We start from the raw sequence: 27152 nt of genomic DNA, 5'->3' as shown, positions 1-27152 counted from the left end.
AATGGTATAAGTATATCCATTTCCCCAACTTATATAGTACAACACTTTAGAAATTTATTGGTAACTGAGCGAGACCATATTTAACTGAGTATAAGATGACTCCGAACAAACAGGTAAGATGACCCCCTCCCCCCCCTTTTTAGAGGCTCCTTGCGAAAAAATTATTTCTAAGATATTCTGACTAATAAAAATTACAAATTGTTTTATTGAAATAAAGTATCAGCCAAAAAGTTAACATTATACCTGTTCTAAACTTATGCTATTTATTGACTGTCTACATTTTGATAATACTAGGAGAATTAAATTAAACAAAAAAAAAAGGTTTACATAATTTCCAACATTATGCCCATTCTAAACATATGCCGTTTTTTGATAATACTAGGAGAATTAAATTAAACAAAAAAAGGTTTACATAATTTCTGGACCATTTTCTTTTCTACCTATTTTGCTTACTAGCCCTGTAGTTTGGAGTATCACTATTTTTAATTATCATCATCTAATAGCAGAGCTGTGAAATTTATACCTTCATTATCACAAATATCTGGCTTTTCTTCCAAATATATTGCTATTTCTGAGGTCTTTACAGTGGGACCTAAGAACACAGCTGTTCCTTTCTGAATATTATCGGATTTTGCTTCCATACTGTCATGAGAATGTTACAATGTCTCTTGCTGCCACACATATCGCCTGCACGCTGCTCTCTCATTGGCTGTGTAGAACCAGCTGACACATCTCCTTTCAACACGTTAAGTACGCCACAGGCCGCTGTCTCCCGCAGAAATGAATACTATTGTTGAGTATTTGTCCAGTTTTAAAGTCAGTTCGATTCAGACTACAAATGGATTCAGCCAAACCCATAACAGATCTTACCGCTGTAATTTACTCTCGTGGTAACAATTACTTCATTCAATTTGTCGAATTTCCTTTGTTAGACATTTCATTATGGATTAATTTTCTTTCTTGTTTCAACTGAATATTACCATCATGTCTTACAGCTGATTAAGAGCTGGTAACATTTTTAGCCAGTATTCTAATATGCGAACAGTGACCGAATTTCTCATTTGCATTCCACTTAGTAAATCATCACAACCAAATAAAATACTGATTTGGGTTCTGAATCAACTAATGTTTTTTAAGGACAACATTTCTGTTTCTGAATGTTACCTTTACTTAAAAAGCAGTATTAATTTTCGTATATGGTATCCATACAAGTATGAGAACTTTTATTGAAAACCTGTACAGATACAATGAAAGTTTGTAGGATGATAGAATTTAATGCTATTTCTTCTTGTGTTTCCCAAAATTATCAAATTTTAATCGGAGCAATAGGCTGTTGTTCTTATAAACAGTAGTTCATAGATTCTCATGTATCTCTTGCAGCACTGCACAGGTCAATTTTGCACGATTGTCCGAGCAACTTTAATACTATATCAAGTGCTTCGGCATTCGGAGAAATCTCAAACCTGCTGGAACGCGAGTATCACTTGCTGAGCCCTGCCCTTCTGAGCTCTTCAAAATAAATCTCTAAATGTAAGACTACACCTATACATGTAAGACTACTCCTATATACTCTACGAAACAAGGTAAAAAATGCTGACCTCAAGAGCAATAGTTTATTTTGCAAATATAAGACGACCCCGTATTTTTGGAATGACGAATTTGGGAAAAAACCTCATCTTATAATCAGGTAAATATGGTAGATGTTATAACCCACAGCTAACACGTCAATTGCACTGGCACCTCACTATCAATCAAAATTTGGCTGGATGCAAGGTGCCAGCCTGTCACATGCTATTCAGTCCAATCCTGGCACATGACGGCTACACTTGGCCGCCAGGAGGCAGCACTTTTAGACAGTGCTGACAGCCGTGCATCAAGAGCAGTGTGCACCAGTGCCACCATGCAGAAATGTCACAAATAATTGTATTTAACCCTGACGCGGAGTGACTTCTGCCTCTTTCTGTAATAGATCACTGCATGTGAAACTGATTCCAACCCAGCTATGTATTGAACATGTTCATGGTTTCAGAATTAAAGTGATTTCATTTTTATTGGCGTTCCCAGTTAAGAGTGTTACTGCAAAAACAGCAATGAGTAATGTTCATTCTCCACATGTTACGTGCAATTACATGGCGATGTCAACAAGTGCATTCTTGGAGGCCACTCTGCAGAACTTTTCTACAGCAGCAACTGGCAAACCAGCAGCACTTAGAAATGCAGTTACAGGAACACACTTCCAAGTTAGACAAAGTGTTCAGGGGTCTGTTAACAATGCCTCAAACTCTGCCGTCCTATCCAACTCTGTTCCCCACTTACAATGATGTGGTCAAAGACTGGGACTCATAAGAAACATGCCTATGATGACACCGCACAGCCTTCAAAGTAGTGAACACTGAGTTCATTAAAGTTTTTTGTTGTCATGGATCTCTTCCCCCCTCCCACACCATAAAAGTATCACTTGTTAGGGAAGTTAACACCCTTCAGGGTCCTCCATCTCTGTTGTTTGATGCAATGTGTTGTTTGCTGAATTTCTATTAGTGCAAGAATACTCACGTGATCTCTGCAAGAAAGGAGTTTCATCAGGGCAGAAAGCCACCCCATTAGTCCTATTGTACTCGGGCTGCGGAAATGCAAGAATTAAGTCGCAACCATTTTGTTACTGCTAAATCTCAGTTGGAGTCGCTATCATACGGGCAGCCCCCGAAGAGGAAGTTGGCCAAAGGGAGTGGCTGTTTGAAGATCCCTCTTTAGAAGAAGTACTCAAGATAGTGTGAGCATTTGAAATTTCTTGTGTCGCTGGCTGTCAAGTAGATTATTCGACTGACACTGCTACTCTCAACTCAGACAGCAACAGGCACACATTATAGTAATCCTTCAGTGGGGGAAGTCGTGGCAGTGTAGCACAGCTGGCTGCTGCACTCCACACAAACAAAGCCCCTGCCCTCCTGACCTCTTCACTTTATTCAACACAACCAGCCAACTTACCTGAAACATTGTGTGTTGTGTCTTCTATGTCATAAGATAGGTCACACTGCAACTGTGCGCAACACTCAGTCAGCTTCCACTGTGCTACCCCCATCTCAGTCTATGGACATTAATGTTGTTATTCATGCTCGTGAAGATATTGCAACTGTTCCTAACAAACTGTTCATCAATGTGCATACTAACAGTACTTCCCTACACCTCCAAGTGGACTTGGGCATAGCAGCTTCATTCCTGCATTCTAATACTTATGTATCAACTTTATTCCCCCAGCTGATGGCTACTTCAAGCTGTCTTGTCAGTTACACTACACAGCAGATTCCTATTCTTTGTCAGTTTACTGTAGAAATAACATTTACGGCAATGGTTCAGACAGTAATATTTCTGGTAGTCCATTTACACAAAATTTGTTTGGTTTGGACAATTTCTGCAATTCAGTTCATTTAGTGTTGGATCTTGTGCCATCACAAACTGAACGATTTGTGCAAGGAAAATTATACCTATCTGTTGCCAGGACTCAGCAAGGCTACTGATTATGTAGTGCACATCACTCTCAAATCTACAGCACAACCCTGTTTTTTCCATACAAGTCCCCTACCGCTCACACTTCGCACTCAAGTGAAGGAAGAATTAATCAAATTGGCAGCTTTAGGCACCATGGAACCCATTTTGAACAATCAACTGGCTACACCACTTGCCATTAGTAAGAAGCTGATGGTCAAACTCCATGTTTGCGGTGAATTTAAGGTCACAGTTAATTCACAGTCCATGGTCGATACATACTCCACTCCTCGCTTGGACAAACTTGTGATGAAACTGGTGGATGGACAATATTTTTCTAAACTAGATTTGTTGGAAGCTGCAACTTGATGAAGAATCACTTCAGCTTCTTGTTGTCAACATGTCGTATAGCCTCTACAGGTACAACTGATTGATTTTCAGCATTGCAAACATGCCAACTAGTTTTCATTGTTATTTCGAGCAGCTTACTCAATGAATTCCTTGTGGTATCAATTACCTAACGTTACCAGTTCCACCAGCAACAACCACTTTCACAACCTTCCTCTCTTGTTTCAGACATTGTGTGACACAGGTATTATGTGCAATTTGGGTATGTCACATTTCTTCCAATACTCTACAGAACACTTGAGGGATGTTATTTCTCATCAATGGGATTCAGCCAACCAAAGTCACAAAGCAGCTATTCCATCCCTCCCGCAACCTATATGAATGTCAAGGAGCTAAAAGCTTTCTTAGGCAAAGTCACGGCAAAGTCACATATTACCGTAAGTTCATTCTGCAGGCAGCTATGGTTTCATACCTTTAGAAAGGTGCAGCATTTGAATGGACACCTCACTGCAACCACACATTCAAGACATTGAAAGACGGTGTGGATTCTACCCTGTGCTTGACCACCTATCAGCGGGGGTGCAACGGATGTCTTGCAGTATGGCGTGTGGGCCATGTTGTCTCAATGTCATGCTGATGGTTCTGTACAGCCCATCGACTTTGCGTCAAAGACAATGCACAGAAGAATTACTCTCAAACAGAGAAGGGAGCTCTTGCTATTATTTATGCTATCAAGACGTTTCATGTGTTTCTATATCATGTCAAGTTTTACTTGGTGAGTGTTCACAAGCTGTTAGTCTCTCTCTTTAGTCTTGTGGCACATTTGCCAAATAAAACAGCAAATACACTTCAACGGTAGGCCCTGTATCTTGGTACGTATAATTATGAGAGCCTTTTCCATACTATTGCTTAGCATTCAAACACAGGTCTTTCATTTTTACTGGTGGGATCTGACTCCTTACTTCAATCCGGACGAAGTACTTTGTGTTTACCTAAATGAGGAACTTGACAGACAGTGGATGGATTCCATATTACCAGTTCTCATGTGGCTCAAGCTGTCGCCACCAATCCTGTTCTTTGCCAAGTGTGACAATATATTCTGCAAGGGTGGCCAAAATGACCTCCAGCTTGTGCATCGGATCCCATCTCCAATTATTTTCTGTTGAGGTACAGGCCCATGCTCATTGATGGTGCCGTTTTGTTGTCCACAGAAAACAATATTACCGGGTGGTCATTCTGTCAGCATTCCGACACGACATTTTTCATTTCCTGCAGCAGGATCATTTAGGATACCTTGTACACAAAGATGCTGGCTTGCTGCCATGTCTGTTGGCCTCGAATTGACCATGAGACTGAACATTTAATCACTTTTTGTTCTAAATATGCTAGGCACAATGCCTCTCCACGGCAATGTTATTCACTGTGACCTAAGTCGTCACATTGTTTGGAGCTGGGCACTTCTTGGATACTTATTGCTTTATTTTCATCAATGACTACTCCCACTTTCCACATGCTGTCAACTGTCGTTCCACCACAGCAGACACAACAGTGCGGGCTCTTACTCAGACCTTCTACACTGAAGGTCTGTCCTGCAACTTGGTTAACTGACAACAGTCTGCAATTCATCTCTCAGACTTTTCACGATTTTTGTCCACCATGATATTCACAGTGCTCTCGCATCCCCATCCCACTCTCAACTGATTGGGATGCAATTTCAGAAGCAAATGAAGAAGTATATTGGTGACACCCACATGGACGTACATGCTTTCTTAGCACTCGGTGCTGAATCTACTACTCCCCACATCAAGGCCTCCCAGGGCCCCCAACAATGTGCTATATGCCTGGGACTCCAGTTTGGGCTCACATGTTTGGTTGCTGTGAGCATTTGATTCCTGCAGTCATCTGCAGCCAGTGCAGTCAGCGCATCTTCACACTGCAGACAGAAGACAAGCTGATGAGCCGCCACCACAGTCAACTCTGCCACTGAGTGATGGACCAGCCTCTGCTGCCTCCATACACACCTACAAGATTTTGCACTCTTCCCGTACCTGGACCTTCTTCCTCACTTCCACTTTCGATGACTTTTCAACTGATTCTTTCCCCAAATGATACTGCACCTTGCTCACCCTCCTCCATTCTCATTTCCAGCCATCCACCAGTTCATCAGGACCTGGGCACAGACAGCCATACACAGCAGCCAGATGCACCACGTGAACAGCAATGTGGACATGCAGCCGACATCCAGCACCACCTTGTGGAAACATGACAGGCAATTCTATTTAACATCAGAGTGGAGTGGCTTCTGTCTCACTTTTTAATGGCTTATGCCCTTGTTAACTTCATATCACTCATGGATCATTGTATGTCTAAATGCTGGATGGCATAAATGCTAAAGCTGCACAAATGACAATTTGGCAGGAAATACTGACAAAGGAGAATGTGCATTCTTTTTCATAAGTTGCCATAATGGATTATATTTCTCAATCATGAAACAAAATTACAGTCAAAAAAGGAGCACACTGAACTGGCATTACAGAACTTGTCAATTATTATGGTCATTTCTTGTGGCGGCTACACTGAGAAGCATCAGAAATTTGTATTTCTCAGGGTTAGTAATTTATCAGAATCACATTAGGAGATTTAATCACTCGAACATGCCATGCACAATTAATAATTTTGCTGTACAAACAAAAATTTAAATCTGAAAATAATGTAACACTCACCTTGATATATAATATGAGGTATGGTGGCAGCTTAGTAATTTCAAACCTCTTCATAAAATTCTCTTTGTATGTCTTATACTCTTTCTCAGTTTGTGCATTGAATTTCTGGAGCAATGTATACAAGTTCACCTGGAAGAAAAACAAATTTAAAATGAGAGAGAAAGAAAGTTTTAACATATTTGAGAACTTATTTTAGTACTTTAATTTTCATTAGGAGAGATTTTTGTTTGGTAGAACCGAAAGGGAACACTGAAACCAGTATAAAAGTAAAATCTTGAAAGTGTGGCAACATGACATAGACAGAGGGACAGTGAGACCAGTTTAACCTTGTCTCCATGCTACCCTGGATATGGGTGCAGTTATGATAGAGGACATAACTAATGAAAAAGTGTTGCCATTACTAACAAAATACAAGTATTTTCTTCCACTGTTTTCTGGCAGTGAAAGACTGCAGTACAACTGCCCAAGACATGGAAATTAAAAAATACAATTGAATTTGAAGTTTTAAATGATTATTGAAAAAGTTATTTTTCTGTGCAAAGGCCAATTTTTATTTTATGCAACAATAATTATGTAAATTGTGTCTTCAGTGATCATGTCATAGGGGAAAAAAATGGATAACAGTTTTGATTATCACGAACATCCTTTGGATTAATCATGCTGGCATCTGTGAATCAAACACTTGTGATATTGTATTCAGGTTAGTTCAAAGTTTAAAAACATGTGGTTGCACATATAGCAACGTTACTAGTCAAGATGGAAGTTTTCAGTAAAATGAGTTTCCAGAATGAATGGCACAGCTATTTTACCAGGAACCCTTTATACATTCAGTAAGTTTGTTACAACAGAACAATGAAATTAATTCTCTTTAAATTAAATAACCATCACTCTCACACTGGCTTCATTACTAAATGGAAATTTTCTTTATTTTTATTGTAAAATACTAACAATGAGTAAAATACAACATCAACTTTGCAAGCAGTATAAAAAAATCTGCATTTTCAACAAACAATGGAAATAAGCAAGTAAGCATTTGATGCTTTATCGTAATACCTGTGGAATAATGTTCTCTCTAAATTCATCTTTGAACAGAGGTGGAGGTGGCAGGTCACATGTTAGATAAAGAAATGGTGAATCTGTCACCTTCTCTTGATATTCATCTGTAAGCAATAGAGCACTCTTCTGCTCCTCTTCCAACTCTATGGGTGGAATCTTGCGGGTGTAAATTCTCATCGATCCCAGAAAGGAGCGATACACAATGGAAGAATCAGGTTTCTTTGTACCATTCAGAGCTAAGTGTAATGCATTTAGAAACCAGGACAGAAAGTCTATAGGGTCACCTAGAAATAAATCAGAACTTTCATGTATAAATAAATCTTATGAGATATAATGAAAACACAATAAAATTGAAATAACATTACCTGATGATACACTGTAACAACATCATTTTTTGATAAGAAATATCTTCTGTGGGATGACGAGTTAATTAAGTGAAATAACATAAATTGAAGGACATTCCAAACATTTGATTAAAATAATATTAAGCTTATACAAGAATATGCAGAAAAGGTTGGGCCTGCCTTATTAGCAGCAAGAACAAAAAGGTAATAAATCAGGGAATAAAACAAGATTTTCCAAAGTCACCAATATTATGTGATATGTACACAGACACAAGAGTAACAATGTACTCTGATAAACAATTCTGAAGGGAACAATGTTATTTTAAATACAGTTTTAATACCAGATAAGCAAGGGCATGTGACCACCCCTTAGATTAGCCACACCAAAGCTGTTAACAACAATATTGACACTGTGCTGATGCAGGAAAAAATGCACAAAAAAAGAAGAATAATGAAAAAAGATGAAATTTTATCAGTGGATTACTTGGTTATTTTCAGCTGCAATTAGTAGCAAATAAGCTGGATAACACAGCCAAAATTTTTAACTTGAATTTATCTGTAATAATAATCATGACAATAGATTTACAAGGGTAACATCATCCTTTGAGGACTAAAATAGCTACATATGATGAAATTACAGAACAAGAGATTAACAATGAAATAAAAACCACAAAGCCTAATGCACTGTAACTGTTGGCTATATGCCTGTTCTGTTCAGTTCTGTACTAAAGTAAGCATTTCACCCAGTTTCACAAGATATAGATCAGTATAGTCTCTTACCTTGCTCAATAAACTGAAATTTCTTTTTACTCCACAGGACAACAGCTTGAAGCATTTCATGGGGAGAAACATGTGCCTTAAAGTTACGAGGGTTCCACAGCTTTCGCATAAGCTCTCCAAACCTCTGTACCAGTAAGAATGAACTGTCTCCTGGTGGTCTCTTTATACGAGCATAATTAATTTCACGTAGAAAATAATTTCTTAGTGGCGTTACATGACACAATGCCTGAAAGATAATAATACATTGTCAGGTAGAGATTAATATATACAATAACTGCTCATGTATGTGGTTACATGAATGTGTTAAAAAAAAAGAAAGAAAAAAACATCCATTCATGACTCACTTACTAATTGCAGGAAAATGCAAAACAGTGTTTTATGTACAAGATGGTGAACAATACATACAAGGGTGGATTCAAATTTTTGGTAAAAATTGTAAATATGATTTAGCAAACAAAGCTGAAAATCGCCCTAACTGCTGTAAAGCTATTGGCAGCTGTGCACGGATTACCAAGAGACACTTACCAAAGATATAAAAAGTACATGAGTCTATCCGCTCCCTCTGATACTGTCTCCTGTATGAGTAATACAGAACTTATCATGCCATCAACTTAATTGTAAGTGGTGTGTCAGTGGTAGATCTGGGCCTTGGTACAGGGTAGACAGGGACCACAGAGTTAGGGTATTACAACCATATCCCTAACCAACAAATTTAATGTGTTGTTGTCCACTGAAACTTGGCCAGAGAGAATCACTTCACCTGTTGGGAAACCTAATGTATCCTTTTTCAGATGGAAGCTAGTTCAAAGGGGTACTGGTCTGTTATTCATCATCAGTTTGAACACATGCTGAATAATATTAGGGAAATGGCAGCAACAGAGGGCTTCATTCAAAATGTTGAAGAAGCTTGTCTGACAACCACTGAGGAAAGGTGGTGCAACCAGTGAGAGATTTTGGTGTATTTATCATTTCAGCAACTGGCAGACAAAGTTGGAAACACCACCTTTGCTCATGGACTTTCAAAGCTACTACCCAGTCAGAAGGGTTCCTTAGGTAACTCTCCATCTTGTCCAGATGACACAGCTGTACGATACAATAAAGTCGTAGCACAAGCACCAAAGAAATGCCCACCACTGATGAGAGTATTAAAATCTTTGTGATCAACTGCAGAAGCATTCACAACAAAGTGTCACATTTTGAAGCTCTCCATAAAAGCAGCGGAGCTCACAACGTACAGAAAACTAGCTAAAGCCAAAAACTGATACTCGCACAAATTTGGGATGGATATCAGTGCATGCCGAGTGGATTGGCTAATGGGACATGGAGGTGGTGTATTCGTAACCATACATAAGAACTCAAATTCACCAAAACAGAAATTGAAAGTGCATATTAACAACTTTGTGAAAAGGATAGACTGCTACTCAGCATAGAGACAGTGCAGTGAGTTGCACACAGGCACAACAGAAAGACTGTTACACATTGAGCTTTTGGCCAAAGCCTTCTTCATAAAGGAAAACACACATACTCACAATAGCAAGCACATCTCACACATACATGATTGCTATCTCCAGCTGCTCTGGTCAAAATGCAACTCTGTCATGTTGTGAACAGCAGTTCAGACTGGGGCAGGGGAAGTGGAGCAATAGAAGCATACAGGTGGTGGGAGAGAAGTCAGCATAGCCTGGCAGGGACTAGATAGTAACAGGACAAGGCTGGCATGTGCAATGTCAGGAGGCTGTGATGGAGGGAGGAGGGTGGGGGAACAAGGAGTGGAAAAGGAGAGAAGCAGAGAAAGGGAATTTACCTGTGGATGCATTGGCAAAGAGTCGCACACAATGACAGTGAGGAGACAATAATTGGGAGGAGGTGGTAGGACAGATGAAGCAGAAACTTGGGTGGGGGATGTGAGAATGAATGGCTACCACCAAACTGTGGCCAAGAGAAAAGTTGATCACCCCATGGCACAACATGCAACTGAACATAACATGTTTGACTTCAATGGCTGCAATGTGGATCCTCCCCTCCACAACAAGCTTTTCTGAAGTGCCCATATGGCAGTTATCCTTACAACAAATTCTCTGCTCCTGAAATCATCCTCACCTCGACCTATAATAAACTAATGTTGCCATTCCAACCTGGACTTTCTATTGCTTGAAACTGCGTATGAAATTGTTTGGGCAGATGTAACTGAAAACTTTAGAGAAAATCTCAGCTCACTAGCACATATGTGTCCCTGTTTACTGTATCATTCAAGGAGATTTTAAACACCTAATAATCAATTAGGATAATTACAATTTAGTAAGGGGGGATGAGACAAGACAGTCCACAAAAATACTAAATACTTCATCTGAAAATTATTTAGAAGAGATACTTTGTAAACCCACTCATGGCAGAAATATATGAGATCTAATGGCAACAAATAGCTATGACTTTTTTGAGGATGTCCACACTGAAACAAATATCAGTGATCATCAGGCAGATGTAGCAACAACAATACCTATAGTACAAAGGACAACTACAACAAGTAGAAAGATTGCTCGTTCAGTTAAACTAGATAACTAAGCAAATAACTGTGAAGTGCACAGTAAAGGTACATTCCATTGTACTATTCATTAGGGTTTGTTCCCGTTCCATTCATGTGTGGAGTGTGGGAGAATAATTGTTTGAATGCCTCTGTGCTTGCTGTAATTGTTCTAATCTTGTCTCACGATCCCTGTATGAGTGACAAAATTATGGGGTTGTAGTATGTTCCTAGACTCATCATTTAAAGCCAGTTCTTGAAAGTCTGTTAGTAGACTTTCTCGAGATAGTCTACTTTCAAGAGTCTGCCAGTTCAGTGGCTTCAGCTTTACTGTAACTCTCTCCCTTGAGTCAAACAAACCTGTGATCATTCACGCAGCCCTTATGTGTATATATTCAGTATCCCCCATCCCCCATTAGTCTTATCTGGTGTGGGTCCCACACACTTGAGCAATATTCTAGAATGTGTTGCACGAGTGATTTGTAAGCAACCTCCTGTGTACGCTGATTGTGTTTCCCTAGTATTCTCATAATAAACCAAAATCTACCAACTGTTTTACCCAGGACAGAGCCTAGGTGATCATTCCATTTCATATCCCTAAAAACTTTACTCCCAGGTATTTGTGTGACTTGGCTGATTCCAACTGTGACTCACCGACATTATAGTCATGGGATACTGTGGGTTTTTTTTTATTTAATTGTGCACAATTTTACATTTCTGAACATTTAAATCAAGGTGCCAATCTTTGTACAAATTTGAAATCTGACTGCAGCTTCTTTCAGACAGTACTTGATTATAGATAACTACATTATCTCCAAAAAGTCTGAGATTCCTATTAACAATGTCTGCAGGTCATTAATGTGCACAGTGAAAACAAGGGTCCCAATACACTTCCCTTGGGCACACACACAACTACTTTTACATTCTGATGATGACTCTCCACCCAAGATAACATTCTGTGTCCTCCCTGCCAAAAAGTCCTCAATCTAGTCACAAATTTCACTTGGTACCTCATATGATCAAATGTTTGACGATATGCTTAGGTGTGGTGCTGAGTCAAATGCTTTTCAGAAATCAAGAAACACTACATCTACCTGACTAACTTGATCTAAAGCTTCCGGTATGTCATGTGAGGAAAGTGCAAGTTGGGTTTCACTTGATTGGTGCTTTCAGAATCCATGCTGGTTGGCAGAATGAGACGGTCATTCTGCTCAAATAACTCATTTTGTTTGAGCTCAGAATATGTTATAAGATTCTACAACAAATCAATGTCAAAGATACTGGGTGTCAGTTTTATGTATCACTTCTACTACCCTTCTTGTAGTTGGGTAGTTCTTCCAACTACTGGGCATGGTTTTTTGTTTGAGGCAACTATGATCAATTATAGTTAGAAGAGGGGCTAACTCAGCTGCAAATTAAATTTAGAATCTGATAGGGATGACATAAAGCCCTGGAGCTTTGTTCAAATTTAACAGTTTCAGCCATTTCTCGACACCACTGACACTACTAGTGATTTCACCCATCTTTTCAGTGGTATGAAGATTAAATTGCAGACATTCTCCTGGGTTTTCCTTTGTAAAGGAACATTAGAAAATGGGAGTTAAGCATTTCAGTTTTGCTTTGCTACCCTCAATTTCAGTTCCTACCTCTTTCACTAGAGACAGGATACTAACTTTGGTGCCGTTAACAGTCTTTAAATACGACCAGAATTTCTTTGGGTTGTGTGAAAAATCATTTGACAATATTTTGCTACAGTAGTCATTGAAGGCTTCAAGCACTGCCCTCTCACATTTCATTCAGCCTCCTTTGTTTCGTTTTACACCTATTGTGCGTAATCTCTATTTCTTTAGAAGTTTCTTTACTGTGACTGTATACCATTGAGGGTCCCTCTCATTATAAACTGTTCTAGTAGGTACTCCAGCACATGGTCAACTATTCTTTTAAACTTGAGCCATAGTTCCTCTGTTACTCCTACACTGTGCTGAAAGCTCCAAACTTCTGACTAAGATATGACACTGTCAACTTTTTATCTAGTTTACTGAACATATATATCTTTCTGCTTGTTTTAGTTGTCCTTCATACTTTAGTAATCATTGGTGCCACATCCACATCATGGTAACTGATAACATTTTCGATGTGGGCCTCCTCAAGTATAGCCTCAGAGTCCCGACAACATGCATCATTTGTTCCAACATGTGCCACAATCTGCAGTTGCTTGCACACTGTTCCCTCAATGGCTGCCAGAATAGCTGGTTCAACATGTTGGATGAGGCCCCCAGGCATACACACTGAGTGCATCTGGTGTCCTTTCCTACTGCTAAGGAGTACCATCATTTGCCGTATGTTTGAACTGCTGACAATTAACAGACCCTCTTGACAGCACACAAAACAGGTTTCCCAAAGCAGGGAAGTGAATCCCACTGGCTTAATGCTGAAAGACAGCACCTGAAACACAAAGCTTTACTTGTTATTAATAATAATTCTGTTTAACAACACCCACTTATTCTCCACCTTGCTTCACAGTTATATATGTATCCATAAGTTTCTAAATTGGAGAATATTTATCCCAATACTTCAAAATTATTTAAATAGGCTCATTTCACACAATCCATGCTAACAAAATTGAGTTATAAACATAATATAATGATTGCATATTTCCTTGACTCCTCAGTAATTAACATGCCTTTTAAAATATTATTTAATCATGTCCTACATTTATGGAGTAGAATTTAAACAGTGTTCATTAGCATATTTTATGCTAACAATTACAATGATGAGCCAAAATATTATGGCCATCTGTTTAATAACTTGTTTGTCCATCTTTGGAACAAAATACATCACTGATACTGCACATCAGAGGTCTGACAGTTTGTCAGTAAGTTTGTGGAGGTATATGGCAATAGAGGTCTATGCACAGGTCATGTATTTCACATAACTAATGGGTCACTGATTTGCATACACAGTGATGGTGGTCGATAGCAATCTAGATGGGTTCCATAGGATTTACATCAAGCAAATTTGATCACCGACACATCAGCATGAGTTCACTGGCTCTTCAAACCACAGTAGCATGGTTCTGACTCTAAGACACGAGCAATCACACTGCTGAGAGGTGACTTCACCGTCGGGGAAGATATCAAGCATGAAGGGATGCAGGTGGTTCCAGCTGTCAGTGTGTCTTCGATTACCACCATACGTCCCATGCAACCCCAGAAGAATGTCTCCCATAGCATAATACTGTACCCAGCCTGCGTCTGTAGCACACTGCACGTTTTGAGCCACCATTCACCCAAAGAGCCAACATGTTTCCACTGATCGATTGTCGAATTCCAATCGTCCCAAGCCCACTGCAATCATAACTGGCAATGTCACTGGTCAACATGTGAACACGTAGGGGTGGTCTGCTGCAGAGCTCCATCGACAATGTATGATGAATAATGTGCTCCAAAACACTTGAGCATGCACCAGCATTGTGCTCTTTTGGCAGAGATGCCACAGATCTATCCTACTTTAAAGAGCAGACAAGCCTCTGAACCCCACATTCTGTCCTTCTGTCTCTTTCCGTAGATGCTCACAACACTAACATGCGAACATTTGACCAGCTTCGCCATTTTTGAGATATACGTTCACAGACTCTGCAGAATAATAATCTGCGATTCACCAAAGTCACTTATCTCAATGGACTCCCCATACCTTCGCTAGGGTGATTTCCTGTCGGTCTGCTCTGCTTACATTCTTCTGTTACTGGGTCACATGCCTGCAACACCACCAGGCAGCACCCAACGTCATGATGGGCAGTGGTCACAATGTTTTGGCTTATCAATGTAAATCCCTAAATTAAAATAACTTCCAAATTGCTGCACATTAGAAAAATAAAACACATTTCTATGACCAGGAAAGTTAGAGCATTAACCCGAAAACACCAAAGGGGAGGAAATGTTACAAGGTAATCGTAAATTATACTACTCCACATTTTATTCAAAAGAAGCCATAATTTATTGGTCATGCATTAGTTGATTACAATTAATAGGTCTTCAATGGTATGTTAAATACCAAATTATGTACAAAATATCCTGTTTTATACCCCAAAGCAATTATAAATTTTATGAAGGTTTAGTAATCTGGGCTTAAATCATTATACAGGGTGATTCAAAAAGAATACCACAACTATAAAAATGTGTATTTAATGAAAGAAACATAATATAACCTTCTGTTATACATCATTACAAAGAGTATTTAAAAAGGTTTTTTTTCACTCAAAAACAAGTTCAGAGATGTTCAATGTGGCCCCCTCCAGACACTCGAGCAATATCAGCCCGATACTCCAACTCGTTCCACACTCTCTGGAGATGTTAGAGAATTGGCTGTTCCCTCAGCTCGAACAAGAAGCACAACAATTCATATTTCAGCAGGATGGAGCGCCACCACATTGGCACTTATCTGTCCATAACTACCTGAATGTCAACTACCCGAGGCGATGGATCGGCCGCCAGGCAGCCCGTGACAGAGCACATCATCACTGGCCTCCAAGAAGCCCTGATCTTACCCTCTGCGATTTTTTCTTATGGGGGTATGTTAAGGATATGGTGTTTCGGCCACCTCTCCCAGCCACCATTGATGATTTGAAACGAGAAATAACAGCAGCTATCCAAACTGTTACGCCTGATATGCTACAGAGAGTGTGGAACGAGTTGGAATATCGGGTTGATATTGCTCGAGTGTCTGGAGGGGGCCATATTGAACATCTCTGAACTTGTTTTTGAGTGAAAAAAAAACTTTTTAAATACTCTTTGTAATGATGTATAACAGAAGGTTATATTATGTTTCTTTCATTAAATACACATTTTTAAAGTTGTGGTATTCTTTTTGAATCGCCCTGTATTTCAGTGTTTCAGCAAAAGTTAATTAGTAGCGTAAAATTTTTTTTGAGCTTCTCTGTGATTATTTTAATACCAAATTCTTCCATAATACGAAATAATGCTACAGGAATCAGCGAAACATAAGTTACTGCTTGAACAACTTACAAAAAATATCCTGGTAAGTCATTTTGCTATTTAGTAAGTAACTGTCACCTGGAAAAAAAGGTAGCATTTATTTACTTTAGGATCAATATGAGAGCATAAGGGGACTCTCCACTTTGCTGTTTTTCAAAGAGTTTTTGGCTTGGATTGCACAAACAAGACACCTATCCCACCAACTTCTTCATATGCAGAAATTAATTAGAGATTTTATGTATCTAGCTATATCAGGTGGCTACAAATTCAACAACCTTAGAAATCTTAATGCAAGTGTCTTCTATCACAGCACAATGATTTAACTGCTCTGTTCATCATTCAAAATGATACTGTAAGGTCCTTAGTAGATTATAGACAATGGAAGTAGTAAAAGTATCTATTCACCATATAGTTGAGAATTTGAGCAGTTGACAGGTTCTTAAAAGAGATTGAAAATGTGACTAATACATCAGAAACCTTGTTCTTTAGAGCTAATACAGCACATGGTCACACATATGGGATATTGTCTTGACCAACTACTTTGTCGCAACATTGAAGCTGACTGATGTGATAAGTTGTGAAGAGTGGATCACCCACAAAAATGTAGCTCCATATGCATGATTATAATTATATTTAACTGTAGGCAGTCCTGTACCAGATGAGACAGCGAAGTTTCTGCACTCTAGAGTTAATAACAGTTAGTTTCGTAGAAATTACTCATTAAATACTGTATTATTATTAAAGGTACCACTTTCCCTTACGTATTATTCCAATAAATGCGAAAAGATTGTAATATTGTGATGTACTAACATTTTTGTTTATGTTTCGGCACAGTTAACTTAGAGAATCCCATTTACTTATTCTGTTTTTCCAGCAATTTAAGTACAACATGTTCATTCATTAACAAGTTTATATTTATGGAAAGATGTGTAAATCTCAGGTGGCTTGCTTTAGAATCTTTTGCACTAGCAGTAGCTTTTTTTTTTTTTAACAATTTGGATACATCGAAAGTACATTCTAATGTGATTAAATTAACTAACATATACTGTGGTTAAGTGAGTGCTACATCCTTGTTGTAAGCAGAAAAGAAACTTTTTATGTTATATCACACACCTGAAGGCCTTACTTTAGCTGCTCATAATCAACAAAAATTTGGAAAATTTAGAGAGCTCTGAAAAAAATAAGACACTGTGTCTATCTGAGTAGGGTTAGGTAAATTACATATAAAAGATAACACTCTAGGAGCTTATGCAAAATTAACATGGGGAAAGGAGGAGTTGTTGCATATATTAAGACACAACCCAAGTTCAAAAACATTGAGACAAGTGGATTTTGTAGCGACCAGTACACAGAAGCTTGTGTTCATGAATTAATACTGAAAACACCTTTAACTGTAACTGTATACAGAACCCACTGGAAAATTTTGAAATGTTTATGAGGAATGTGGTTTCCTTACTATGCTATCTGTCAGACAAAAAAAAAAAAAAAATGTTCAAATGGCTCTGAGCACTATGGGACTTAACATCTGAGGTCATCAGTCCCCTAGAACTTAGAACTACTTAAACCTAACTAACCTAAGGACATCACACATATCCAGGCCCGAGGCAGGATTCGAACCTGCGACTGTAGCGGCAGCGTGGTTCCAGACTGAAGCGCCTAGAACCGCTCGGCCACACTGGCTGGCTCTGTCAGACAGCAGCATGCAGTTAACAGTAGTCTGCAGTGACAATAATTAACTTTCCAACACGAATAGATAAAGACAGTAAGACATTTGTTTTTCATATTAGGTACTTGGTACTGTCACCTACTGCCAGGGAGTCCATATCAGCAACTTCAGTAGTCATTAGACATCATGAGAGAGCAGAATGTGGCGCTCTGCGGGACTCACAGGCTTCAAACATGGTCAGGTGATTGGGTGTCACTTGTGTCATATGTCTGTTCGCGAGATTTCAACTCCTAAACATCCCCAGGTCCACGGTTTCCGGTGTGATAGTGAAGTAGAAATGTGAAGGGGCACATACAGCGCAAAAGTGTACAGGCCGACCTCTTCTGCTGACTGACAGAGATTGCCGACAGTTGATGAGGGTCGTAATGTGTAATAGGCAGACATCTATCCAGATCATCACACAAAAATCCCAAACTGCATCAGGATCCACTGCTAATACTAGGACATTTAGGCACAAGGCGAGAAAACTTGGATTTCATGGTCAAGCGGCTGCTCATAAGCCATACATCATGCTGGTAAATGCCAAACGACACCTCGCTTGGTGTAAAGAGCATAAACATTGGACGATTGAACAGTGGAAAAACATTGTGTGGAGGGACGAATCACGGTACACAATGTGGCAATCCAATGGCAGGGTGTGGGTATGGTGAATGCCTGACTGAATGTCATCTGCCAGCGTGTGTTGTGCTAACAGTAAAATTTGGAGGCAGTGGTGTTATGGTGTGGTCGCGTTTTTCATGGAGGAGGTTTGCACCCTTTGTTGTTTTGCATGGCACAATTACAGCACAGGCTACACTAATGTTTTAAGCACCTTCTTGCTTCCACTTTTGAAGAGCAATTCGAGGATGGCGATTGACTCTTTCAAAACAATCGAGCACCAGTCCATAATTCACGGCCTGTGGCGGAGTAGTTAGACGACATTAACATCCCTGTAACAGACTGGCCTGCACACAGTCCTGACCTGAATCCTATAGAACACCTTTGGGATGTTTCGGGACACCGACTTCGTGCCAGGCCTCACCGACTGACATCAATACCTCTCCTCAGTACAGCACTCTGTGAAGAATGGGCTGCCATTCCCCATGAAACCTTCCAGCACCTGACTGAATGTATGCCAGCAAGAGTGGAAGCCGTCATCAAAGCTAAGGGTGGAGCAACACCATATTGAATTCCAACATTACCAATGGAGGGCGCCATGAACTTGTAAGTCATTTTCAGCCAGGTGTCCAGATACTTTTGATCACATAATAATCAAGCCAGTCCAGTTGGATACAAATGCATTAACACGTGTGTGTGTGTTCTGATATAACTGGGATAAAGTTGCATCCATCTTGAGCATATATTCATTCTAAGTATTAGTGCCGTGTTTCTACTGCGTCTGAAGTTTCAGAGTGAAGAAGTTAATTATGTCTTGTAGCACACAGAAATTTTCTAAATCAATGTGTAGTTTGAACTTGTTTCTTGAAGCTGTGTTTGTATGAAACAATATTTGTCAAGTGTGGATAATTTTTTATGTGTACGTTGCTCTTATCATTATGTAGTGTTAAGCTATTGTTCTCTTCTTATCTACTGAGAGTCTTTTTTTCTTTGATTTCACGCTGAAACTTACTGTTGCCCCAAGCTTCATGGCAAAATTATTTTTGAAGTCCAATGATGTGTGAGGTTCCTATATCCTCACACATCATAATATTTATTATTTTGAGTATCAATAGTCACAGAACAACAGCTGATAAAGCCGTATCCAGCAGTAAGGAATAATCTTTGCCTGCTGATTACATTTTCTGAATTATTGTTGTGTCACACACATGCACTAGGTGTAATTTCAGTCAGCCCAGTTGGAAGGCAATGTTCTTGAGATACAGATGTGTTTACACACGTGTGTTTCAATATAATTGGGATAAAACTGCACCTAACTTGAACAGGTTCATTCTAATTATTCATGCCATTTTTCTATTGTATCTGAAGTTTTGGTGAGAAGAAGTTAATCGTGCATTGTGAGATACGGGATTTTTCTAAATCAAAGTGTAGTTTGAACTAGTTTTTTGAAGAAGAAACAATTCCAATAATAAATAATGCAATTTGTGATCCATCATTAACCCATTAAGTTCTTTATTTTTCATTTCATAATATGATATTGAAGGAATATGTATGAGTGACCGACTGGTGAAATGGATGTGTAGAGGAGTAAGGTACCACTGACACAAATGTCTTTATAGTAGTGTTACAAACTAACACTGTAAAGGAAAAATCAGTGAAAAGAAATTTGGATATTTCTTTAAATGAAAACTTAAATGAGATGAGGGAGAGGATGCATTGTGGGAACAACAACAGAAAATATCAAAGAATTATAGCAATATTTAAAAAAAGATAATGTAAAACACAAAGTTATCAAAGGATTCAAATAAATGCGATTCACCTGCAAAATAACGTTGCAGTAGTCATTAGCTTTTATATTGTTAAGTCCTACAATCCCTGGAATATACATTGTTCCATCAATTGCTCTTGATAATTTGTCACTAGTGTCCATGGCACTAATCTGTTCTGAAGTAAATGTTGGATTGAGGACATATTTTATATCATCAAGCGAGGAATCTGTAGAATGTGAAATTACAAATATTCAGCATTTCCATATCAAATAGAAATTGACATTTGTCAAATGTTATTAGCAATACTTACCTATAATTTCATAGTTGTCTGGTAGACAGTAAAACTTCAAAGTATGAAGGTTGAGAAATACATGATGGCTTTCAGCGACACTATGTGTATATGCGTGTGTGTTTGTCCCTCTGCCTAGGAAGGATATTCGTTTTAAAAAATTAATTAATTTTCAATAAAATAATTAAAAACATTGAATTGCTGCTAATTCTCATTCACCCAAATGATGAGGAAGGGTGGAATACACTATTTTAATTGCATTATCCTACAGCACTGAAAATGATACATTTCTGGATATTAGTTTATATTCAAAATGATAATGAATGTGTAATTATTATACATCTTTTAAGTGTCACACACACAAAACCCAATGTGTTCAGCTACTTCACCTTGAAAATATTTCCCACACACCAGGCAAGCATAGACATTGATCCTTGACAGGGATACAGAGCATAATTTTTCAAAGTCAAAATCCAGAACTTGTCGGTTTATAGTGTCTAAGTATGGACATAGGCGATGAGTTCGTAGTTGATCTTTGGAAGGTTCTGCAAAAGGTATTATATATTAGTCATAATATTGTCATGCAAACTATTGCTATTTGTAGTTAATTTGCTTTCAAATAGTGTATTCAGTATATGCAATTATTTTAATAATATTTTTCCTCTCAAAAATTATAAAATAGTTCGTGTACATATTCTATCAGCACAGCCATTACACATTTTATGAATTTTTGTGAAAAACCCTCATAAAAGTCATTACCGAAACTGTCCCTTCTTTTGGAAGAGTAATTACGGTCCAAATGTCCCGTACCTTGATAAGCACTGACATGGTACAGCAAAGTCTGGCAGCAACTATTGTCTCACAGCAACTCAAACACACTCATCCTCCAAACAGTAATTTATTTATTTATTTATTTATTTATTCATTCATTCATTCATTCATTCATTGTGTGATCATTTCATTGATAAAAATAATGAAAATAAATAACTCTAGTATATGTACACACAAAATATGTAAGTACATGTATTAGGGTAGGGCAGGTGGTCAAGTGTGGCCTTGCTGAAGGAACCATCCTAGCATTTTTCTAAAATGATTTTAGAAAACCTTGGAAAACGTAAATCTGAATGGCAGAAGAGAGCAAACTCTATCCTTCCGAATATGATGTCAGTGTCTTATGACTGTGATGCTTCATTTAATTGGTCCCTAATGTTCTCTTAATCGCACACAATTTGCATCAAATATATTATAGTAAAAACACAGTTTTGCACTGCACCATTGCATACACTACAGACACCTGCTGGTAACTCCAGGACTATGAACATGTACATCTCCATATCATCCCTTCAATCTGTCTAGAATATCGTGTCAGCAACCCACTTGATGAGAGAGATGTCGAGCTAGAAGACTACAGATCTTGGCAGATTTCCCTGTACAAGCATTTCACTGTGGTTATGTACTGTAATGTGACATGGTGTTGTTGTTGCTTTCTTCGTTTATTAATCCTTATTCTGAGTTCTCTTAGTAATTTTTAATTGTGCAGGATGCATTAAATATGAAGTTAAGTTTCAGCTGCCTTTTTCATTTTCTTGGGAAATTTGTTATACAATTTTATTCCCTGATAGAAAATGTTGTTTCATGCTTTGCTGCTTGTGTTTGCTGTTAAGCAGCTACCAAAAGAATTTAAAATGCATCAGTTACAGAAACAGGGTTCTACAGCTGCATACTTGTATATACTTTGCATGCTACTGCAGTGGGTTAACTTGTTGTAAAAAACCATATAAGTGCGTTAAAAGCTACACTGTCACTTAATAAATCTCATAATTGTGTATTATGTTCATAACATATAAAGTAAAAGCATCTGCTTCAGTTAGAATCATAGTATTTATTTAAAGGTTTTGTATCTTTTGTTGAAACTGCACACACGATTAATGAATGATGATCCTAGGTCATCCTAGAGCGAGCAGGAGACGGGATGCCCCACCAAACCTCAGGCAGTCAATGAGGCCAAAAGCTCTAACTTACAGGGATGAATAAAAACCAGCTTCATGGGCAAAATGTAACACCATATCAGCAGCTTTGGCATCATTTTCTACCACCAGAGGTAGCTTGTCAGAAAGATTAAAATGCCATCTCAAAGCAGCCAAAATTAGGGCAGTCTATGAGTAAGTGGGCCACCATCAGGCCACAGTATGGAGGATCCTCACGTCAGAGAATGTGATCATGGGTCAGCCAAGTTTAGCCAATGCAGAGTCAACAGAGGACTGTGAATTCCCTGTGAGAAGCACACATGGAAAGATTGCCAAGGGGTGGTCTCTGTAATTGGCCTCAGTTGGTTTGGGAAGATCAGGGCAGACTACTCTCAGTTCCAGACTTCCAGCAATTGATGGTATGTAAATGACAAAAGGTCCAGTTCTGGAACCTCCATTTCCAGAATTGGTATCCTGGTAAATGGCTTGGCCAACTGGTCAGTTCATTCATTTTCCGAAATCCCCACATGACCTGGAGTCCAAACAAAAACGACTGGCCGCCCAGTTTGATGGAGGTCAGATACAAGATCCTGGACAGAAGTAACCAGTGGGTGAGAAGAGTAGCAATAGTCTGTAGGCCTGAAGGCTGCTACAGAAATCACTACAGATTAGGATACCTTTGCTAGTGCAAGACTGAACATGGCTAAAGGTTTTTTTAATGGTCAATAATTTTAATTCAGCAGTGAAGACACTGCATCCATTTAGCAGAGAGTGGAGTTCACTGCACCGTGCTTGTGTGTCTGCAAAGCCTGTTCATCCATCGACTATTGAGCCATCTGTGAATACCTCTTCCAAACTTGGATATGTCTCAAGGCCAGCCAAGAACAGTCGGCAAAAACTTGTGGTGGCTATGGAATCTTTTGGACCAAAGGAGACTTTGGACAAATCTGAGGTCAGGGCACAAGCCAACAAGGCAGATGCATTGTCTCTTTGACCAGAGATGACAGTGTAGGAATTTGCAGATCCAAACAGAGACACTGGAGGCGTTCAGCAATTGTACACCCAGTTCTACGTTGCTGTTGTGGAAGGTGGACCTCCCTTCCAGGCAAAAGGATATGATAGTTGGGATGTTCAGAGAAGCTACGAACGTGTATAGCATAATTCAGCAGTTGCTGTTGCCGCCTGATAGGTGATGGAGGGACTCCAGCCTCAACTAGTTGGCTGTTTTCAGGGCTAGTTAGGAAGACTCCTGTCTCAAGTCGGACCCCACAGTAATGAATGAGGCAAACTATCAATAACAGTGAGGGTGATACTGAACCATATGCAAGGTTCCCATAGTCAAAAAGGGACCAGAAACAAGAGTGGTTGACAAATAGCCTCTTCCATCATAAGGAAAAGATAGCAGTGCCATTTTGACACAAGCCAAGAGATCCTGCATACCGTCTCTTGGCCTGCATACCATCTCTTGGACTGAGTTTGGTGGGGCCAAACAAAGGAGATCGCAGTGCCCGGAGGAGTCCAGCAGAAGGGGTGCCTCCCCTGGGTTGATGCAGAGGATACCCAAAAGGGTGAGAGGAGCTGTTGGTGGCTGTGACCCTGACACCCAGACCCAAGGTTGTGAAGCAATGTCCACAGAGGTGGTGGGCAGCCAACGGTGGAATGGTCCCAGATGAACCAACTGTAGGGCCAGATATGACCAGCCAGTGGTTCATGGGAACAAAACCAGTGACCAACTGGTGCCAACCAGTGACATGCACACACTGCCAGAAATGATTAAAAAAAAGCCAGAAGAGCAGCCAGATGCAAACAGGCTGATGGAGTGTCAGTGGTTATCGACAGCAATGGGAGGCAGGGCTCGACCAATTCGGCTGCTGGCATGATGGGTGGCAGAATGGTGTGGTGCTGGCAGCACTGGGAGACAGCGCTTGAACAAAGCTGCCACTAGGAATTTAACAGTGCCAATGGAAAGTGTAATGCTGGTAGTTGCCAATGAAAAGTGTAATGCTGGTAGTACAAGGAGATGGAATTAACCAAATTGACTGCCAGAAACACAAAGATAAAATAGCCAGTGGGGCAGCGGTCACCACAAAATAAATGCCTGAAAACAGAGAACAAAGCGAAAAAGGACACACCCAGAAGGTGGAGCTGGGGCCAGGTGGTTGGAGTGCAGGGGACACTGAGAACAAGAATACTCAGAAGGCCCAAAAACATGGAAAATGATGAGTGCTACTGAGCATAAAGGAACTGATGTAGGGCATGAAAGGAGGAAAAAAAACACTATGAAGCCCAGAAGAAAGAAAGACACTGTGCACATGAGCACAAAACAATCTACACTGCAGGAATGAAATGCAACAAAAGAAGTGTGTACAAGTGCACGAAAAAGATCTACACAGCAGGAATGAAAAGAAATGAAGAAGTACCAAGGGAGTTGAGAAAAACAGCACTTTGTGCAAGTTACATGGAAGGAAAGGCACAAGATGCCTACAACGGGAAATGCTGCTTTTACCTTTACTGTAAACTGCATGCACATGATTGATGAGTGATCATCACATACTGCAGTCAAGTACACTTTTATTACAGCTTCACAACATAAATTAAGTTCCACATAAAACAGAGTTTGAGTAACAACTGAAAAGATAGTCCTTGATCAAATATGAATAACATAATCACAGTCTGTAGTGGCATCGATCTTATGATTCACATGAGCACACATACACAGTCAACATTTCACAGTACCACTACCACTACAGTGGCTTGGAATCCTGGGAAGGCCAGAGTCAGAGAAAGTGGGAGGCTTTGGCAAGGGCTGCTGGCCAATAGATGTTGACTGTCACCTCTGAAATCTGCTAGAGCAGCACTGTGGTCCAGTATGTTGTCGAGACATGTAGACTAGTTGGAAAGCTCCAACAGATGGGCTGCAGGACTTGGCCTGCGCTTGGCACAGAGATGAGTGAAGAACTGCCTGCTGGAGGTTGTGCTTCAAATACACAGCAGGTGGAGGAAGATCCAGAAGTGCTTAATGGACACATGACCCAAAGATGCAAGACAGTTCCCTCAACTGTGGTGCCACCATTGCTGCTGTGTGTGCTGCCCATGAGTGGTGATGATGATGCACCTGGTGATGCCTGCTTGCATTTGGCCTATCAACAAATTGTTTGTAATCAATACAGTGTCCAAAACGTATGATGTACGAGTGAGGCAACAGCCTCCAAAGGAGGAGCGGCTCCAGAATACTGGCTGGTCGTGGGTATTGCACTAAAAACAAGAGTGGCCAAAAAACGGCCAGATACTAGGAAAGGTATAATGCCCTCAAGGGCCATCTTCAGTAGCTTAATATGTTGCCTTGTCATTATTCAGACTTAGCAGTTCCCACTGTCTCACTTCTCTGCTTCCGTTATGAGTTGCACAGACTCTATAATGTCCATTATCTGTGTTTTACTGTATAAAAATTGTACAATCATACTGTAACTTTCAGTTTCCTACAGTGTGATTTAAAAGGTACACTTACTGATCCTTTGATACACTAAGTGATCAAAAGTATCCGAACGCTTGATGAAATTGACTTAAAAGTTTGTGGCGCCCTCCATCAGTAATGCTGGAATTCAGTATGGTGTTGGCCCACCCTTAGCCTTGATGGCAGCTTCCACTCTCGCAGGCACATGTTCAATCAGGTGCTGGGAGATTTCTTGGGGAACGGCAGCCCATTCTTCACAGGGTGCTGCACTGAGGACAGGTATCGATGCCGATCGGTGAGGCCTGGCACGAAGTCTGCATTCCAAAATATCCCAAAGGTGTTCTATCAATTTCTGGTCAGGACTCTATGAAGGCCAGTCCATTAGAGCGATGTTATTGTCATCTAACCACTCCGTTGCAAGCTGTGCATTATGAACAGTTGCTCGATCATTTTGAAAGATGCAATCGCCATCTCCGAATTACTCTTCAACAGTGGGAACCAAGAAGGTGCTTAAAACATCAATATAGGCCTGTGCTGTATTAGTGCCATGCCAAACAACAAGGGGTGCAAGCCTCCTCCATGAAAAATTCAACCACACCATAACACCACCACCTCCGAATTTTACTGTGGGAATACACACAATGGCAGATGACATTCACTGGGCATTCACCATACCCACACCCTGCCATCACATCTCCACATTGTGTAGCGTGATTTGTCACTCAACATAAAAGTTTTCCACAGTTCAATTGTCCAATGTTTACACTCCTTACACCAAGTGAGATGTCGTTTGGCATTTACCGGTGTGATGTGTGGCTTATGAGCACCCACTTGACCATGAAATCCATGTTTTCTCACCACCTGGCTAACCGCCATAGTACTTGCAGTGGATCCTGATGCAGTTTGGAATTCTTGTGTGATGGTCTGGATATATGTCTGCCTGTTATACATTACGACCCTCAAAACAACTGTCAGTGGTCTCGTCAGTCAACAGACAAGGTCAGCCTCTACGCTTTTGTGTTGTACATGTCCCTTCATGTTTCCACTTCACTATCACATTGGAAACAATGGACCTAGGATGTTTAGGAGTGTGGAAATCTC

At 39.8% G+C, this 27152-nt stretch overlaps 1 protein-coding gene across 2 annotated transcripts in view; it reads right to left on the bottom strand.

The window, feature by feature from the left end:
• Positions 1-27152, bottom strand: part of LOC124618471 (U4/U6.U5 tri-snRNP-associated protein 2) — a 60788-nt gene that overhangs the window by 21519 nt on the left and 12117 nt on the right. The window contains exons 2-7 of one of the 2 annotated variants that reach the window (XM_047145351.1): positions 21020-21175; positions 20652-20765; positions 20392-20567; positions 8735-8960; positions 7608-7894; positions 6555-6683 (exon numbers count right to left, since the gene is read on the bottom strand). In XM_047145351.1, the coding sequence (XP_047001307.1) occupies positions 6555-6683; positions 7608-7894; positions 8735-8960; positions 20392-20567; positions 20652-20765; positions 21020-21175 (1088 nt within the window). The remainder of the gene's footprint in view (positions 1-6554; positions 6684-7607; positions 7895-8734; positions 8961-20391; positions 20568-20651; positions 20766-21019; positions 21176-27152) is intronic. The other variant, XM_047145352.1, reaches the window with a different exon arrangement.

Source organism: Schistocerca americana, chromosome 1, assembly GCF_021461395.2.
Source record: "Schistocerca americana isolate TAMUIC-IGC-003095 chromosome 1, iqSchAmer2.1, whole genome shotgun sequence".
NCBI lineage: Eukaryota > Metazoa > Arthropoda > Insecta > Orthoptera > Acrididae > Schistocerca > Schistocerca americana.
This window is presented reverse-complemented; position numbering and strand designations above follow the sequence as displayed.